This window comes from Uncinocarpus reesii, genomic scaffold, assembly GCF_000003515.1.
Source record: "Uncinocarpus reesii 1704 scaffold_1 genomic scaffold, whole genome shotgun sequence".
In the NCBI taxonomy this organism is placed as follows: Eukaryota; Fungi; Ascomycota; class Eurotiomycetes; order Onygenales; family Onygenaceae; genus Uncinocarpus; species Uncinocarpus reesii.
The window spans coordinates 4,846,338-4,864,925 of NW_003052500.1; the positions used below are offsets into that span (position 1 = coordinate 4,846,338).

General features: G+C 49.1%; 8 protein-coding genes across 8 annotated transcripts; 2 read left to right on the top strand and 6 right to left on the bottom strand.

Annotated features, from left to right (window-relative positions):
- Positions 1-40: 40 nt before the first annotated feature.
- UREG_01858 (uncharacterized protein) lies at positions 41-656 on the bottom strand (the record flags this gene model as incomplete). Its single annotated transcript, XM_002542296.1, has 2 exons — positions 41-519; positions 617-656. The coding sequence occupies 2 exons, from the start codon at positions 654-656 to the stop codon at positions 41-43; spliced, it is 519 nt and encodes a 172-aa protein (XP_002542342.1).
- A 1,115-nt stretch (positions 657-1,771) lies between these two features.
- UREG_01859 (uncharacterized protein) lies at positions 1,772-2,608 on the bottom strand (the record flags this gene model as incomplete). Its single annotated transcript, XM_002542297.1, has 1 exon — positions 1,772-2,608. One exon carries the CDS (start codon positions 2,606-2,608, stop codon positions 1,772-1,774), a length of 837 nt encoding a protein of 278 aa, XP_002542343.1.
- Positions 2,609-4,366: 1,758 nt separating this feature from the next.
- UREG_01860 (uncharacterized protein) lies at positions 4,367-4,784 on the bottom strand (the record flags this gene model as incomplete). Its single annotated transcript, XM_002542298.1, has 2 exons — positions 4,367-4,507; positions 4,578-4,784. 2 exons carry the CDS (start codon positions 4,782-4,784, stop codon positions 4,367-4,369), a joined length of 348 nt encoding a protein of 115 aa, XP_002542344.1.
- A 654-nt stretch (positions 4,785-5,438) lies between these two features.
- On the bottom strand, positions 5,439-6,992 carry UREG_01861 (uncharacterized protein; the record flags this gene model as incomplete). Its single annotated transcript, XM_002542299.1, has 5 exons — positions 5,439-5,635; positions 5,732-5,765; positions 5,972-6,279; positions 6,340-6,683; positions 6,745-6,992. The coding sequence occupies 5 exons, from the start codon at positions 6,990-6,992 to the stop codon at positions 5,439-5,441; spliced, it is 1,131 nt and encodes a 376-aa protein (XP_002542345.1).
- A 2,185-nt stretch (positions 6,993-9,177) lies between these two features.
- On the top strand, positions 9,178-10,087 carry UREG_01862 (uncharacterized protein; the record flags this gene model as incomplete). Its single annotated transcript, XM_002542300.1, has 2 exons — positions 9,178-9,963; positions 10,052-10,087. 2 exons carry the CDS (start codon positions 9,178-9,180, stop codon positions 10,085-10,087), a joined length of 822 nt encoding a protein of 273 aa, XP_002542346.1.
- Positions 10,088-10,688: 601 nt separating this feature from the next.
- On the bottom strand, positions 10,689-11,854 carry UREG_01863 (uncharacterized protein; the record flags this gene model as incomplete). Its single annotated transcript, XM_002542301.1, has 2 exons — positions 10,689-11,077; positions 11,143-11,854. 2 exons carry the CDS (start codon positions 11,852-11,854, stop codon positions 10,689-10,691), a joined length of 1,101 nt encoding a protein of 366 aa, XP_002542347.1.
- Positions 11,855-12,419: 565 nt separating this feature from the next.
- On the top strand, positions 12,420-15,063 carry UREG_01864 (uncharacterized protein; the record flags this gene model as incomplete). The annotated part of the gene is made up of 7 exons (XM_002542302.1): positions 12,420-12,447; positions 12,509-12,534; positions 12,598-13,084; positions 13,141-13,748; positions 13,809-14,070; positions 14,121-14,332; positions 14,821-15,063. 7 exons carry the CDS (start codon positions 12,420-12,422, stop codon positions 15,061-15,063), a joined length of 1,866 nt encoding a protein of 621 aa, XP_002542348.1.
- A 1,584-nt stretch (positions 15,064-16,647) lies between these two features.
- On the bottom strand, positions 16,648-18,440 carry UREG_01865 (uncharacterized protein; the record flags this gene model as incomplete). The annotated part of the gene is made up of 5 exons (XM_002542303.1): positions 16,648-17,732; positions 17,789-17,927; positions 17,984-18,138; positions 18,211-18,306; positions 18,368-18,440. The coding sequence occupies 5 exons, from the start codon at positions 18,438-18,440 to the stop codon at positions 16,648-16,650; spliced, it is 1,548 nt and encodes a 515-aa protein (XP_002542349.1).
- Between the last annotated feature and the right edge of the window lie 148 nt (positions 18,441-18,588).

Below are 18,588 nucleotides of genomic sequence, written 5' to 3' on the forward strand. Positions count from 1 at the left end.
AATATTTCCTGATGACTATCCAGTAGGGAGCCGACTCTGTTCATTTTTCATCCAGCAGATTGTCTAGCGCCTCCCCATCAACCCGAAGAGTCACCCAGTCTTCCATCCGCTTCGCTCCCAAGCTCTCATATAGTTTCAGCGCTGTCGCATTGTCCCGGAGACACACCCATTCCAATTTGCCGCCACTGACCTTCCGCGCCTGCTTTGCCAGCTCTCTGATCAGCAGCTTAGCATAACCTCGCCGTCTATAGTCCGGGCTCACATAGAGCTCTTCCAGGAAGACTCCGGGCTGTGCGAGCCAAGTGGAGTAGTTGTAATAATAAACCGCCATGCCCGCAGTCTCTCCTTCGGGAGCGATGAGCAAAAGAGTCCGCGCGAAGCCTGATTGTGGCGTCTGTGAGGAGCCGGGTTCTCCGAATATGAGCGTTGCCTCGAGGCTGGATTCCGTAGCCTTTACGCGGTCTGCGCAACTGGTGGCTGCGGCGCCTGCTCTGATGAATCCTAGGATCGTGGGAACATCTATCGTCAGGCTTGCCGTCAGCTTACAGTAGAAGAATGTGGGTGGGAAACTCCTTCTCGGTGAGCCTCTGGTCTGCTTCCCGGGCCCCTTACATACCTTCTTTCGTCGCATGGCGGATGCTCGGTGGCCCTGACATTTTTCTCTCAGCGCTCTTGTTCAATTCGATATTGGAGACTGTGATGAGGAGTTTACGCGGTTATTTAGTTGACTGTTGCGCTGCCTTGCCACCCGGCTGATTCTCCACATCCCAAACCTCGAGCTAAAATTCACTTCTTCGTTTGGGAACGTCGCATCTTTGCTCGAGACGTCGCAGCTGTTTCAAATTAAGAGATAGCTCTGCTGTCCGGACTTGCAGCCTTTGGCCTTGATAACCATCATCAATCGGCGAACGCCTCAGCTTGACTGTGCCCTGCTTGGATCCATAGACAATATCATTTTGTCAAGACAGATGGCCCAACCTCAAAAGAACGCTCTCTAATCCATAGAGATCCTAAAAAGTTCAATATCTGGCCTTGCGAATTGCGCACAAACTCCTCCCTTCTCTTAGCCTTGGATTCTTCTTATATCTCCGGCTACCCTTCCAGCAACTGACAAGGTATACCCTCGAGCCTTTCGATTACGCGACTGAGTGACCAGCGGCAGGGGTGCGGCCTCGCTATGTTGCTGCTCTCTACCTTGTTGATTTCAACAAGCGGATTGCTCTTGGATCAGCGCGCTTGCAGACCTTTTACAGCATCCTTGATGGCCATGAGTTAGCTACTGGTTCAATCCCTGAGTGCACGATTTTAACATCTGCTACCCGCGCCATATAGGTGGGCACGTGGCATGGGTATCAGCTGTTGTATTCACTGATATAATGTTGTGAAATTAACATCTGAATCACTGTTGGCAAGCGAGAATATAATCCCAGTTGGCCAATAACTATGGAACTAGTTATTTAAACATGGCCACATTGTTTTGCACCTGATGAATGGTGACTAAGTTGTTAAATAGCTAGGCAAACAGGCATTCCCTGGTGCTTTAGGGCTGCTGGCCATGAGTGATGGCGCTTCTCTTCTGGTGTTGATGAAGAATGGAGCTATTAATCCATGTTCTCCTGATGATATGAGAATCGGAAGGAGTGGCATATAATTACTTGAATTTCAATCGAATATTGTAAAGCAGCTAAAGACAATTTTGTTCACCAACTCATTTCATTGCTCTGGTTACCCAATCGGCGGTCTACTTCACATCCAAGTTGGAATTTTTGATTCAGACTTTTTCCCAGATCGCAGCATATCTCACCGAGTTTCCAGAAGAAACACCAGACACAACCTTCGGCATGTATCCCTGCTTGTTAAGCTCATCAAATTCCCGTTGGTATCCCTCCGAGGTTAAGCCATGCCTAGATGCCCAGGCTGGTCCATCTTCCTTTACAAAGATGGCGGCGTAGTAAATGTTTCCGCCGATGTTGTAGGTGCTAACATGAGTTGGTCGATATCCTCGGCCTTTCAGCTCCGCAGTCTTATCCTGATATTGGGCGCTGTTAAGGCCCCAGCGAACATCCCAAGTGTCGCGCCGTCGCTCAAAAATAGCGCTGTATCGAGCTTCTCTACCGACTGCATACCCACTGAGGTGTACGATTCGGAGTCCCTTCTGCCTCATTTCGTTCAAAGTACGTTGTAAAGCACTGCTATCCAAATCGAAGCGTGCCTCCCAAGCTGAAACCTGGGATTTATCCCAAATGGAGTCGTATCGGGTTCTTCCATTGACCGAGTAGCCGTTGACGACAAGAGGGTGATATCCTTGGTTGCGGAGTCTGTTGACGGACTGTAGGAACTCGTTTGAATCTTGATTGTGGGTTGAAGTCCATTCCGCGCCCCTGCGTCTCTCCCAGACGGCTGCATATCGAGCAGCACCGTCGTCGGTGTAACCGCTAACATAGTTGAGACGGTACCCTTGGGACCGCAGGTCTGAAGCGACGCTCTCGTATGCTGAGGAGGTCAGACCGTGGCGGGCCTGCCATGCGGACTGTTGTTCTTGGATAGGCGATGCCTGGACGGTCGCGAACGCTACCGCGGCAGCAAAAATCGATTTGAGAAACATCATCGTTTGAATTTGGATGCACGGAAAATCCTAGGCTACCATTAGTATAATACCATTGAGTATATCACAGCAAACACACTCACCAATGCAAAAGGACAAACAGCTGCACAGCGAGATGTCGGGGCCAGCAACAGCCTTTCAGATAGTATATGCTTTTATTTCAAAACGATCTGAGGCTTTCCTGTTGGGCTTTGCAACTCGGGACAGCCAGTGCCTTTATATACCCCAAACTCGCCCGCCTCTCATCCATTTCATCAGTGTAAGCGAGGTCATCCGGGAATTCGATGGATATCCCGTAGTCTCCGCTGCGCTTGGTTCTAGTTGCCATGCTCTGCCGTCAGTTACTCTTTTGCAACCGAATGCAGGTTTTAGCCCAACACCCTGGAGCTCGTATATGTCCAGACTAGACTCGCCTCGAAAGCCAAGAACACCAAGCATTGATCTTCAGGGTTACCGGGGTGGAATTTCGTAGCATTGGAACAGCAAAGAACCCGGATCGACCTCATCCTGGAGCATATAATACCCAAAGGTTCCCAGGAGTGGGAACAGTGAGCAACAAGCGAGCGTCTCCCCGCGCTTTTTCCCTTCAACCTCACGTAGCATCGGTTATTCTTTGCTCCATCAAGCCCATGCTCCTTGTTCCTTGAAGGAAACCCGAAGTCTAGGCCCGGAAGATTATGATTTCAACTACTAATGACAACTCGTATAGATGCCATCACAGGTGTAAAAAACAATGCTTCGGCGGGGAATTAGCACCGGTGATAGCAGGAAAAGATCCAGGCGGGAGCAGGATAATGGCCAGCCAAGGGGAATAGCTGGTCTATGTAGTATCGAGAATCAAACGACATTCATATTCAGCCCAGGTCCTGGAAAGTGAAACTTTCGCTTTCGGCAACGTTCGTCGAGACGTAATGCGGTGGCATTGGGCATATGTTCTATTTTCGGTTTGGATTAATAACCGAACCGGCCAATGCATTGGAAATGTCTTGCATTGGGATATCAAGAAACAGGCATAACGAATATCGCAGTAGTTAACACCAGTTAACTACATGATACGCATATTCATTGATGCTCATTATTATTCCAAGTCATTCGAATACCAGAGGAGTCGGCGCGCGGCAAGATTCTCGCGAGAACGCCGGACGCTCCATTGAAGTCCGATAGGGAACGTGCTCCTCTCTGGGGATCCCCAGCAGTGAAAAATAGAACTAGATAAAGAAGCCGACTATGGACAGCGATGCGTCCGCCTTGACGGGAGTCCAATCCTGGTAGATATTAATGCCAAGCGTAGCACCTTGTTCGAGTCCAGGGATCAGATCCTTCTTCAATGTTGCCGGGTTGAAGGAGTTTACCTATTTCCGGGCCACCAGAGAAGCTGTTAGACGCATTACTCAAGTTCTTTGAGCATGAAAAGCCTAGAAGTGAAACATTTCTCTCAGGGCTGTCTCTACTGCGCTGCTCTCAAATCCCCCCGGAATGAAAACAAAGCACATCCATGCAGGATGTGTACATAAAAGGAAACGTCAGAATTGAAGAGCCTCAGTTCCTCAGACTATCCACTGGATTTGGGCCCTCTGGGAGACCAGAGCTGATCAGTTTCTTGGATGAACAAAGTCAGCCAGGATTAACGAATGGACGGAGTACGGGTTTCAACCGCACTTGCTGCTTCACCAAAGTGTCCTGCTATAGTGGCTCGCTTTGAACCTCGTCCCAAATATCCGCGATTTAGGCAACCGGCTCTCTCATCCAGCTCTTCCACACTTAGCCTCGGAGCCCCGTTCTCAGTTTGGGGAGTTCCGGATTCACTAAAACATACTCATCATCGCTGAGGCTGACAAGGAAACCTGGGCATCGTGTGATGAACGTCTCGGAACTATGTTGATCGAAGACGACTTTCCACGGCTTGACTCGGGTTAGTCGTCTAAGATAAAACGTGTGTGAATCAAACAGGATATATAACTAGTTAACTTACCTCTTCCAACTTGGTCCCCACAGTTTCGTCGGCAGCAGGGAAGTTGAATATCGCTTGTCCGTACGCAGTCTTGACATATTTGTGCCAATTTTCCCTCCAGAATTCGGTTACTCTATGACACTGTGTACTCTGAATCCCAAAATTCTCCCGCAACCGTTGTCCGAATGACTTCGGCGTCAGGAGGGATGTCCACTTATCCCTGTCCATTTTCTCACTGGCCCGAAGGATTTCCAAGAGATTATACCCGTCGGTGTCTGGCTTGTAGATGTCATCTCTGTTGGGCCGTAGGATTGCTAACAGATTTGCTGTCAACTTCTCCTGGTCGTATATGTCAACCGCCCAGAAGTATGACCTTTGAGTGGTTAACATCCTTACTGTTGTCTACTATCACTTGGACCCATACCTCAGCCAGAGGTCGTGTGATTGGCACTCCATTCTCTGCACAACCTTCGTCTGCTGCTCGTTGAGGAGTTTTCAAAGAGCTTTCCGTCAATGCTGTCCGGATATCAACGCTGCTTTGCAATCGCACGGCCATGCTGTTGTATGTACAAAGTCTTCGAGCCGGGATCCCTCCGACTCCAGAGCCTTACTTCTGACCTCGGCCACACCAGAAGCACTCGCTCTCTCTTCGGCGTACTTGAGGATCTGCTCATGGTATGAACTGCTTTATTTTCTCCTGCCTAAGGGCATTACTTGAGTCTGTCATTACTCGAACCTTTGACTTCCTCCTCTTAAGAGACTTATTTGGATCCTCATGCTAAAGAGTTAGAATTTCCAAATACTCTTTTTTCTTTCTCTATCTTCATTCTCAGGGCCGGGTGCTGAAGTTTGCATGGGGATGGGTACGTTTGGTGCAGCAATCTATACCATGGTCTCGTTAGGCCTCATTAGCCACTCATCCAAAATAATTTCTGAGGAGGTCGCCCTGGCTTCCGGATCCCAAGTCAAAAGTTTTCGAATAAAGCTGAGGAACTGCTCTTTTTCTTCTCCTCGCGGGATTGTGGTGATAAAACCTTCAAGAGAGGTCTTGGGGATTTCTGCTTCGAATTTAAATTGGCCTATGATAGGTAAAATGGATGGTTAAGCTCGTTCTTTGTGACAGTCCTTCGGCTACAAGGTCAATGTGCACCATGAACCGGAGTCTAGGTACTTACCATTTTTGTTGAAATAGGTCAAGAAGTCGGGGCTCTGTTGGATCAGCCCCAGGGGTGGCGGCCCAAGATACCCAATATACTGTGCCAATGCCAACGGAAGGACGTACTGGTTGTGGACGCGGTCAATGGGATCAAAGAGATTTCTGCCTTCCATCAACTCAAGCGTCTAAGGTCAATGAGAGGTCACTAGTCGTCAGCACTGTGATCCTACTTATGCGTACTGGCGCTGGCACGGCTTACCATGACCCCAATTGACCACATATCAACTGGGTAGTTAAATGGGAGTTTTAATAGAACCTCCGGAGCCCTATATATATCCGGCATGCACCACTCCTTATTCCCGCCTTCTTGTGCCAGTCGCATTTGGCTGAAATCAGTGAGAATAGGAATACCACCAAGTTCTGGGGCTGTAGATCGAGACCGGTAGACAGGGGCCGCCCCATTACTGGGAATAATTGGAATACTGGGATCCTGGGACTCTTGCTCTTCAATGTCTCTAAGAGGTGTGTTGTCCTCTATTTCCGACAAAACATTCTGTGGTGAGATATCTTGAACTTGTGGTTAGCATGTGCAAGAGTTTCGCAACCCTCATGCTAGAACGTACGAACCAGTATGTATTGTGTTGCAATTTCCATGCAGCCAGTTCACGGAAAAGAATAAGCGGTGTATCAAAGACCTCACAAGCAGCTTCGGTACCTTGGCCTCGGGAAACGTTTCCTGCAAGACGCGCACACTGCCTGCTTGAGGTTTTGAGGCAACGCAATAATGGCGACCGGACGGCCCGTTAATTTCAAAGATATCATCTGCAAGACGTGTAAAGAGCAGTCCGGGGTGATCTTCAGCAGCAGCACATTTCTTTAAGCGCTGGAGCATGGAAATTTCATTGAGTATGGGGGAGTTGGGTTCCCCGTCATCTTGTACGCAGACCTTGAGCGAGGCGTACCGGCTCGCCCTCCATCAGAAGTCAGCCATTAAACGTGTTGCGAGAAGCGAACCGGGTAATTCAAACGAACTTCTCGTCCCACGCAAGCCACACCGTTGAGTATGCCCCATAACCTAACTTCGCGATGACCCTATACTGATCCTTGAGGGTGTCTCCAATCTTGACCGGGTAGTATTGCCTCTGGTGGTAACGAGGCAGCAGCTGCTCTTCAATTGCTTGGTGATCAGCCGTCTGGTGGGCGAGACGACGAAACATTCGGTGGCAAGGCGGTCGAGTAAATGGTACGAGGCGCCAAACCGGGGCAGTAAGATGGGACATGTTAAGGATGCTCCTTTTTGCACAGCTTCTCTTCCAACATGAACATCACAACAACTCCTGAAGTTTTCTGGCTGCTTTATACACACACGAAGGTTGTTTTGCTGGTTCCAGCAGGATGACTCACCTGCAGGCACCGGAAATTCCATATTGGCGGTTAGGTTGATCTTCTACTATAGAAAAGTAAACATTAACTAAGGTAAGGATTGTATTTTGTAGGAAAAAGTGCCATTAATATTTCTCTGTGACTACTTGGAGCTTTTCGACACAGGGAATAAATGGATGAATAAAGAATGGGCCGACTCAATTAGGGTATCTATGCTAGCAGCTACCCTACTCTCTCTTCCAGCACTTTTTGATAATGGTTTCTAGAAAGATGGCCAGTCGACAGCGGCAGCTTATGTGGTGCTTTAAGCTCCATGATATATGCGGGCACATTTTCGCCATCACTCTTATATATGCAGAACTCATCCGCCAGCGGGTAGAATGAGTGTGGTGTTGTCACAGGCGTGGCACTCGCTCGACTGATTTTTCAAGACATTGTGGGACACAGTGGTCCCTTGGGTGACCTGGTTTCAGTAGATTCTTCACTCAGTGTGTTTCCGTGCTTCTCAAAGGTGATGCTGCCCATGAGGTGGAAGTGCTGGCATATTTGTACATTTGAGTGCAGTTTTGTGACCACTGAATGAACTGGATGAGTGAGAGTCTCATGCTGAAACTGTTGAAGGTCCAATTCAGACCCTGTCTTCTCAGATTGCTTTTAGAGTATAGAGCAGTTTGGCTTATGGTCCAAGATGATAGATACCATTATGAAAACCACTTTACCTTTCATTATCATCTGAAATTCTTGTTGTCTTAATATGATCAGTTCTGCAATAGTTGAAATGCAGTTCACAATCATCATAATTTCCGCAGAAAGCTGGAGGATATGGGGGCGTTTTAAAGGTGGACTGAGCCAGCATCAACAAGGGAGCCTGTACCATCCAAATCATTGTTCTAGTCAAATGGTTCAAGTATGCTCATGAATCTCTCCCAGTTATCAACAACCACCATGACAATGAAACCCAAATGAAGTTGAGAGATGATGCTGCACTCCTCCTAAAAATCCCTATGCTCCCATCCAAGGCAAGATTATTACACATAAGTAGCTAGATATTCTGCACATCAACACATGAATAGCTAACAAACCTGGAATTATTGCCTATGGTGTTGAGATTCTGTTTCCTCTGACTATTCTTGTGACTCCATGAAAGAGAGAGCATGATTCCTTCCAGACACACGCGCCATGATCATCTGTTGAGAAGTGTAAATGGGTATAGTGGCCCTAGTTAATCTGGCTAAGCACTCCCAACTCAACAACAGCCCATGATTGTGAGCAGACCTCTGGCTTTCCAAATGCCAGGCGGCAAAATGCTAGGTTGCATATAATATTCTTAAATGCAAAGCATAGCTTATTCTCAAGTTGTGTGTTTTGATCAGGAAGAGCACAAACCCAGGTTCTTTCCAACAACTTCTTCCTATTATCAAAAAAAAAAAAAAAAAAGAAGAAGAAGAAGAAGAAGAAGGGAAAGCAAAGAGTCAGAGGCTATAGCTACAAGCTAGCACATGTAGTTGTGCTTCCGACTTTGACTAACTGCGACTCGAGGGGAACATATACTGCTTGGCTATGTTTGCTGCAATAACAAATTTGAAAGGTGCAGTAAATCTGCGGATGCTGAGAAATATAAATGGAATGATAGCTCACAACGGGATCCAATCCCTTTATGAAACAATTGTTTGCGCCTACATTCAGTGAAAGTAGGTGGTATCTTAGAACAAGCGAAAAGAGTATACAGCAAACTAAACACCTATTGATGGATTGTGCCTCAGCTGAATGAGTGAATGCACATAGAGAAACCAATCCCGGGATTCTTTGCCAGCGCATGGATGCAAAGAATGCGTAATGCGTTTTGAGTCAGCGCGATTATGTCGTCTTGCCCTAATCCCCACGGTGACTCTGTGTTTCTAAGGCGACAGATCCTTTTTTAAAACACTTATGAAGTCAAGAGTTGCAACCTAGCCGCCTTTATTTGGAAATTGGATCTCCGTTTTCTTCATCTGGTTTTCTGAGGCTTTTGGACCCGTGAGTGCTTTGCCATGATACTGTATAAAATAACGCATTGGCTGACTTCCTAAGCTTGATATCGCGATGGCGGCGTCCCCAAAACCGAAACCGATGGATACAATCGAAGTTCCGCTCAACGAATTTTGCGTCATCAAGCCCACCCCAGCTAAAGGATACGGTGTATTTGCTACACGCAACATCCCCCAGGGTACGCGAGTTCTTTCGGAATCGCGCATCTTGAACTTCCCCGGGACTGCTATGGAGCCTTGGGGACTGACAAAGGACGCCCGTGATGCGTTGGTGAAGTCCATCGGCCATCAATTGAGTAGCCTAGCCAAGGAGCAGCAACGCGAGTTCTTCGCCCTTGCGAACGCACACAAAGAGAAACTGGGAGCATTCCTCGGGATCGCAGTGACCAATGCAATCATCATGGACTACGAGACCAAGGAACATGGGGTCTTTCTTCAGGCTGCTCGTTTCAATCATGCATGCCGTCCTAACGCAATGAGAACATTCCATCCCATCCTCGATCAAGTCGTAATCCACGTCGCAAAAGATGTGTCGGAGGGCGAAGAGATAACCGTGAGCTATATCGAGCCGGCACATGTCTTTTCACTTCGAGTGCAACTGTTGAAGGCCAAATTCGGGTTCACTTGCGTTTGCGAGCTGTGTGTTCTCCCCGTACGCGAACGAGAAATCAGCGACTTGAGGATCAGTACAATTATCTTGCTCTTCAACTCTATCCGAAATGAGACTGTAATCATGAACGAGCCTTTAGCATCTCTTCACAATACACATACCGCGATGCTGCTTCAAAAGGAAGAGGGTATTTTGGAGATTCTCGCGTCAACATTTTACTACGACGCCGCGGTCATCGCAATGACACACGGCGATCGCGCACGTACTCGAGTCTTTGCTGAGATGGCCAAAGCGGCGGCGATGGTATGCTACGGTATAGACCATCCTATCACAATGGGAACGCAAGCGCTGGTAGTCGACCCCATTGGGTTTGGGCTTAAGGAGAAATCGACTCTGTGGGCGCGTTTTCCAGATGACATTCCTATTGAACTGGACGATACCGAGTTCGACAATTGGTTGTGGAAGAGAGATGAGCCAAACGAGCACTTTCGTCCACAGGATATTAATGAAGTAGCTTGAAGCTGTGTTGATTCCCATCAGCGACAAAATCCGAGATGCTTTTCGACAGAAAAGACACTCTCCGGGTACCATCACATAGGATGGGTCAAGGTACTAGAAACGAAGCTGTTGGAAATCGTGAATTGAATATCTGTCCTCACAGCTCTCAGATTCTTATAGCGATGCTCAGATTCTCACATCGAGTGCTGATACTCGTAGTCCAGCACATCCAAAGATCACGTAGCCCTAAGTAACTCCTATGCCATGCATAGCTCCGTCCGAATGCCGCTTTTTGCGTACTTTGCCGCTCGGTCGAAGTGAGCAGAGAAGATAAATTTTTGAGTGCCTCCTGGAGCGAACATTCAGGCTTCCTACCATGTCCTCATATGGTATAAGGAATCACCAGTATTAGGTGTTTCTGGGAAATGGAGAAGAACCAGTGGATCTCGATATTACAGTCATCCCCGTCGAGTTCTCTTTCGTTTCGTAGTTGCTTCTCGGCCCACCTCCTCCTTTGAGGAACTGGTTGGATCACTCATATCAGCAGTTAACTCTCGCTTAACAGCAGCACGAGTTGTCAGCTTCAGCTTTGTCTTTTGTTCACCGTCAGATTCTTCCTTGATCAACCCATTGAAAGATTTTGCTGCCGTCTCCTTTACTTCGACTTTCGCAATCATACGATCAGAGAAAGTTTTTAGATCCGCGGTGAATAGCACACTATGGGCCCAGCCTGCCTCTTTGCCCCAAAGCTTTCGAAAGTGATCTGCTACGCCGTCGTACGTCGCCTTGGTAAGGCTCTTCTGTTTGCCTTTGCCAAATTTGTAGTCCCGTTGGGCGATTTGCCAAACTGAAGATAAGATATAAGTTTTGGGGGAAGAAACAAAAGGGATCATTCGTGAGTGAGATGCTCACCATGAGTATCAACAGGCACAGCCTCTCCCCATCCCAGACCCATCAAGCATACGCAATCAGCGACTTTCGGACCAACGCCTTGAAGTTCAAGAAGGTTTCTATGGGCATCCCGATACCCAAGCCTTCCTTGCCCTTCCATTTTACCGGCGTGGGCGGGTACTCCGCCATATGCAGGGCGTTCAGGGTTTCTCAGCGAGTCTAGCCATCCCTGCTCACGTTCATTTGCAACCATCTTAGCGGTTTGGTAGATATATTTGGCTCGATATCCAAATCCAAGTTGACGGAGACGAGTTTCAACCTCTCGGCCGGTTAGTGCCGAAGGTGGTGGGAAATCATAATACGGTTGCTCATCAATATGTCCAATCAAGGAGCCATAATTAACACATAGCTTTTCCACCATTTGGGAAATCCGGGCTATGTTGTTATTGCTGCTGCAGATGAAGGAGACCAAGGCTTCCCATGCATCCTGGCGGAGGATACGGATTCCAGTAAAATGCAACGCTTTCTTCTTGAAATTGGCATCTCCTTTCGCCCACTGTTCGTACAAATCAGAGAGATTGGGCTCTAAATTAAAGTAATGGCGGATCAGTGCTTCTGTGTCATCATCGACTAGGGAATCCTGCGGTGCCGTCCCAGGAGCTGCCTTTGCAAATAAAGATCTATAATGCAGGTGGTTGGCGTCTTGACGTAGAGAGAGTATACGCCCATGCATCGCACAGCTCCATTCATCCGGTGCAGATTTTCTCCATCTAATAGCCGTCAGTCTCGAGCTCAAGGCGTTCCCATGGCAGATCCTACCTAAATGTTTGTCCACAGCGAAGAGTCGTATCAATGCAGAGCTCGGCAAGACTCACTGGTAGCTTCCGCCATTCAGTAAGATGCGCGATGGCCATTGTGCCGATTTGCCCCAGCCGCCAGCAGGTCTGCTTCTTCGCAAGACGCAGCCAAAGGATCGGACGATGAATGCGGTTGCTTGGCGCGCATCAGGGGCCGGTATGATTATATAATGCAGCTGACTAAGTTAGCTTATGCGCACTAGCCCGATGCAGGCAAGCGCCGCCAAAGAGCTGGACGAACATCGACTCTGCTTTCTCGCTGGTGCAGCAAGCAAGCAGGCGAGCGGAGATTTTCAGCAACGAAGAGGCAGTTCACGAGCGAGGGAGAACGCGTATCCTTCTAGCTTTCTAATATCTTGTCTATCCCGCTTCACTACTGTGTCTGGCGCTTGGGGGGTTTTCGCACTCTTGCCTACGAGACCTTGATCTTCCTCAGACAGGATGAACGGCGAGGCCTACGGTTCGAGAGGTAGAGAGCTTTGAGCAATGTTCTATATTTCCTTTGCGAATTGAAGCTGACTGATTTCTAGATACAGGGCGGTCAAGAGACTACTATGTGAGGATGCGCTTTTACAATGTTTCTTAGTTCATAGCATTGACCAGGTTTTTTTTCCCACAGGGATCCCGCTCCGAACGAGATGATCGAAGAGATCGCGGTGATCGCGGCGATAGACGCGAGAGAGAACGAAGGCGATCGAGATCCCCGCATCACGGCTCCCGAGGCTCGCGTCGCGAACACGAGCTAGATTCATATTCGTCAAGTCGCGACTATCGTGCGCGGGAAAGAGAAGATAGATATAGCCGGCGGGATGATCGAGATTGGGACAGGGATAGAGGCGAGAGAAGACGCGAACCTAGACGTGAAGAGGAGGAGAGACCGCCGCGACGAGAACGAGAATTGTTTGATGATCGGCCTCGCAGAGATCGCGGTGATCGCGGCGGCAGGGACAGGCGGCGAAGTCAGAGCCCGGCACAACGAAAGAAAGAACCCACGCCTGATCTGACAGACATTGTGCCGATTATGGAACGAAAACGCCGTTTGACTCAGTGGGACATAAAACCTCCGGGGTACGAAAACGTTACTGCAGAGCAGGCAAAGTTATCAGGTTAGTCGGATTACGGTTCTACCACCTGTAATGCCCTTTTTTTAACGACTCCATAGGCATGTTCCCTCTACCAGGCGCACCTCGTCAACAGACAGTCGACCCTAGCCGCTTGCAGGCCTTTATGAATCAACCCGCAGGCAACGCAAACAGCACGCTTCTGAAGCCTTCAAATTCACGACAAGCAAAACGGCTCTTTGTCCATAATCTACCTCCCTCGGTCTCCGAAGATACACTTGCGCAATTCTTCAACCTGCAACTGAATGGCCTAAACGTCATCAGCGGCGTTGACCCATGCATATCTGCACAGGTGTCCTCTGATGGGAAATTCGCACTGCTGGAGTTCAAAACAGCCTCGGATGCCACTGTTGCGTTGGCACTTGATGGGATTTCACTTGAACACGACGATGCTAATGGCACCAGCAGTGCACCGGGCCAGGGCCTTTCGCTAAAGAGGCCGAAGGATTACATCGTGCCCTCTGAAGCCGATGACTCTAATCGTCAGGACGGCGTTGTTTCAAACGAAGTTCCTGACTCTCCCAACAAGATCTGTGTCACCAATATCCCTCCGTTCATTCAAGAAGAGCAAGTCACCATGCTTCTGGTATCCTTCGGCGAATTGAAATCGTTCGTCCTTGTGAAGGACAGCGGTACGGACGAGTCAAGGGTATGTTTTGGTGCTTTTTTTTCACGGTGCGTAGGGATGAGCATTGACCGTTCATTCTAGGGAATTGCATTCTGCGAATATGTCGATCCTTCTTCCACGAATATTGCCGTCGAGGGGCTGAACGGCATGGAACTCGGTGACAAACGACTCAAGGTAACTCGAGCCAGCATCGGTGCTACTCAAGCTGCGGGCCTTGATATGGGTGTAAATGCCATGTCCATGTTTGCCAAAACTACGTCTCAAGACTTGGAAACCGGCCGTGTTTTGCAGTTGCTTAATATGGTTACAGCTGAGGAACTGATGGATAGCGATGAATATGAAGGTATTATGCTCTTCTTGTTGAACCAAATGTCGGATGCTGACTCTCCTCAGAAATCTGCGACGATGTTCGCGAAGAATGCTCCAAATATGGCCAGGTGCTTGACCTGAAGATTCCACGGCCCACTGGAGGCAGCCGGCAGGCGGCCGGTGTTGGGAAAATCTACGTCAAGTTCGATAGCTACGACTCCGCCTCTAAAGCAATGAAAGCGTTAGCCGGGCGCAAGTTTCAAGACCGGACAGTTGTCACAACTTTCTTCTCAGAGGTAAGTCTTACACTATATCCCACTGCGGATGTGTTCTCTGACATGTATATGTAGGATAATTTCGACGTCAGTGCTTGGTAATTCAAGAGACTAGCCTTCCCCACAAATGCACTGGAGCTACTTGATCTTTCATTTTGAAGTATGATGGGTTCTCAACATTTCGTTTCAAGCTCAACAGGGTATAGGCCTTTTGTTTTGACGCAGGAAAATGGCTAAGTGAAATGCCTGTTATGCAATAGTGTACCATAATGAAAATCTTATCCAAGCTTCCAATCAGTCTCATCCGTCAGACGTAGGTGACACGACCGTCGAGACTACAGCTTCTTTTCGCTGCGTCTCACAGTCGGCTAGGCAAAAGTAACCCTTTCGAATGAGCATAAGCTTTTCCAGGCCAGTTCTGGTGGAGATATATACCTCTGAACGCATACTCCGAGAACGGAGGCTAATGCAAGTGGATTTATCCTCCATTCGCATTTACTCTTCTGTAGATACAGTCCAAAAGCCCACCTGGCCCATCTCAACGGGGCCCGGTGCCACGGATCCGCCTCTTCCATATCATGCAGGGTTTGATGCAATTCGAAAAATGTCTCCATGCACATTGGAAGAGCATGTACACTGGATTGTCGGATTCAATGACCTGTGCGGATGCACTCCATTTTCGACTCCAAGGTGCTTGCCCCCGTAATCGCCATCAGCCAACAGGGTTGCCTGGAAAAGTGGAAAATCCATAGATCTTCACATGATATTTAGCCCTGGTCGGTTGGCCAGCGTCGTCGGATCTATTATGGCAGACAGGATGGAGTATACCCAGGGATGGCTGTGCGTTGCAATCTCCCTTTCCAGATTCTCCATCCAGGATGGTTGCCCCGTACCCCGTTTCCCCACGGGGAAATCTCATCATAAAAAAAAGAAAAAGAAAAGGAGAAATAGTAAAGTGCGGATCTGGTAGATGATGCACCTTGGGCTTGCGATTGAGTCGTGGATTGAAACTGGCTGCTTTTTCGTTACATGCCATGGGTTGGGGGCCCCTTGCGCCTTGACTTCTGGCGGTTTCACATGTTTATAAAACTCCCTGGTTCACGACTGCTAACTACCGAACTCCCGCCTTCAACGGCTAAGGCTGTCCGGACATCGGCAGCATATCGAGGCTACTGCAGGTGGAATGGAGCTAGAAAAGCCCCCTTTTGAAGATCAAGTTGATCAACTGGCAAAAGGGCGTGCATAACTCTAGCGCGCCCTTTCCACGGGGACATAAATAATATCTTGCGCAAACGGACCAGCCCTCTTCCTTGCCGTCGTTAAGAAGAGCAGGGGAAAAGAGGACGCCTGAGCCCCCCCTGGCAAGTGGATCGAGGGCGACGATGAAACAGAAAATTCTTACTTTTTCGGCGTGGAGAAACGAGATATTCGGAAATCCATGGAGCCGAAGAAAATTCAACAAACGCGCCGGTGGAAACTCAATTGATGAGCCTGTTGGAACCGTTGCATCTTTGATGGGATGCTTGAATGTCGCTCTCCCGTATCAAGCTCCTCGGCCGGTTGGGGGGATTTCATGTGCCCGCGACGGTCAAAAGGGAATCAGTTATTACTTATGAACATGTTTTATGTGATTACGTATTGGGTATGTAGTATTCTATGCGCATGCGTTTCAAAGCCCACTGGATCCACGAGGGCATGCGAACCTCGTCTCCTCCACCAGGCATGCCAGACGGACAGGATCGTGAAACACCACGTTCCCTCCGTCCGATATTCCCACACCATGCTCTCGCCGTTTCTTCCCCCCCCCGCTCCCAAAAACAAGACGAGCGGAGCCAAAGGCCAAGGCGAATAATATAGCCATAGCCTTTTATTCCAGATCCCCCAAAAGCGAGAGCAACGCCGGTCCATCCCAGTGTGCGCTAATAAGGCATCAATTTCCGCCCTCCGTCGCTAACGATATTAATGTATGAAAGACCAATCGGCGGCTGGTACGGCGGTCGAAAAAAAAAAAAAAAGGATTAAACTGTACATACAAGAAAAAAGCGGGCCGTGAGGTTCGGTGGCGCGTAAGCGATTGACGAGTAAAATAAGGTATATAAATGATAGCCCGAGTGACTGGAAGCGAAGTAAGTCATCACGCCATGCCCATCTACCGGCATCTAGCTCGGCGGAGCTGCATGTGCATAAAAGTACCCATTATCGTTATAGTGAGGGTACTCCGTCATGACACCACAGGGGCGAAAAAAAAAGGAAGATTCTGAATTCCAACAGGGTTTGAATGTAGGTAAACGAATAAGGCGTCCATCCAGTGGAAAGGGTAGTAAACTTTTCGACGTTCAGGATGCCCAATCCCGATTGTTATCATACCGATTCGACCCCTCGGTTCCACTAGGGGCAAACGTAGCCCGTGGATCCCATTCTCGAGGCGAGGACAAGCCACGCATTGCGCTTGGTGGGCGAGGAGAAGAAAAACTCAACAAAGGGCTCTGGTATTTGGCGTCTCGGGTAAAGCTATCAGGTGATGCATCCGCCAGGTAGGCATATTCAGGAGTTGTATAGACCGAATTATCCGAGTGTCGGATTGGAGATAGAAGTGGCTCTGGGGACTTTATCGAGTGCTGGCGATCAGCACTAAGCATCTCGTATGCGCGACTCTGGGTGCCCATCTTCCGTGCATCGATAGAGACGAATTCTTTCTTGAGACTTCTTCTCTCTTTGATCCATTCCACCCAACCGGTAATCATGCTAACGTGGCCCAGGAAGATAACAACCCAGAATCCACACAGGGCAAGCAGGACCAACACAGCCATCACGGCGGGCTCTGTGGGTCCAAGATCCGTTGCTTTCTCGGCACACTTGTTCTTGTCACCCTGCGAGAGGGCGAGGCATACCAGCCAGGGCTGGGACTTTTTAATATTCTCTGGTGTTTTTCTGGCGGAGCTATCCAGGGCAAGGAAAATGATGGTGAAGAAAATGACGTTTCCTAGGATCGTGAGGACCACAGCGACACCTCGCCATTGCAGTAGCAGTAGTCGTTTAACACGGCGGTACGTCTGACGTGCGGAGAGGGTCCGGACACTTCCACTATAGGAGGGTAGATTGGAACTGTTATCCGTTGTGGGGCTGTTGGTGAGCATAGATCTCACGTAAACGTGGATGCAGTAGCCCAGCGTGGCCAGGTGGATTATCAAGGTTGCGGCCGCAAAGGCCATCAGGGGGCCCCAGAAATTGTAAAGGCCGTAGTCATGATTGATGTGGCAAACGTCACCGAATCGATAGGAGCTTCCAGTGACTGCCAACGCGACTGCGACTCCTGCAACCGGAATTCCCCATCCGAAGACCATGGCGGAGAGGAAAAACTTGCGGCCAGGTACGACATCCCAGCAGATCTGTAGGTGTAGTGACAGCGTGCGAGCGAAACCTTGACGATGTCAGCGCAAGACGGTTTGACTTTTGAGACCCGGCCCAATAACATACTCCACAAGACGGTTGCCCACCCGCCGCCCAGAATCAATGCACTGGTAAAAGCACAAGTTATCTCGGATCTCATATCATTTGGCGTAATCGCATTATGGCATTGGTCTGGCCGCGCGCCGAGAGGGATAATGAACGAAAGCTAGAGGAAAACGTCAGCGTCCCGCCCATCCAAGCCTGGCATCATGGAGCCCATACTTCCATCAGCATCAGCCCGATTATCAGGCAGATGCTCAGATAATGACGGTGCGAGTATTTAACGGGCAGGACAGCGTAAGTGATCAGCATCAGCGCGTTCGCAACGAAACAAGCCAGCGCAACCCAGTTGGCGACATGTGTCTTTTCCATAAAGCCTAGCCGTTGTGGTCAGCGCCGGGGGGAAGCCATAATAAGGTAAATAGCACTGGGTGCACTGAATCGCATACCTTCTTTGTATCTCCATTCCACTTGCGGACAAGGCAAGCAGCAGGAGACATTGCCCTGGGGCAGCTCGAGCGGTTCACAAGCTCGGCCTTCAACGACTGATAGGGCACTCGGCAGTCAGCGGCGCACGATCGTCAGAAAAAGGGCGGTCCAACTCACATCCGCCTTCCAGCGGGAAAAGACTTTCCTGTAAAAAAGGGATGGGACAGGCCCCATGGTTATTAGACGCCATTGCAGTTGTCGATGTTGCCAACAGCGTGTGATTTCCCTCTTGTCCCCCAAGTGCTGGAAAAATGTCACGAAACTCGATTCATGGGCCAACGATCCATACAGCTCTCAAGTTTCTTTGGAGGTTTCGGCTGAAAATTCCCGGGCTCAAG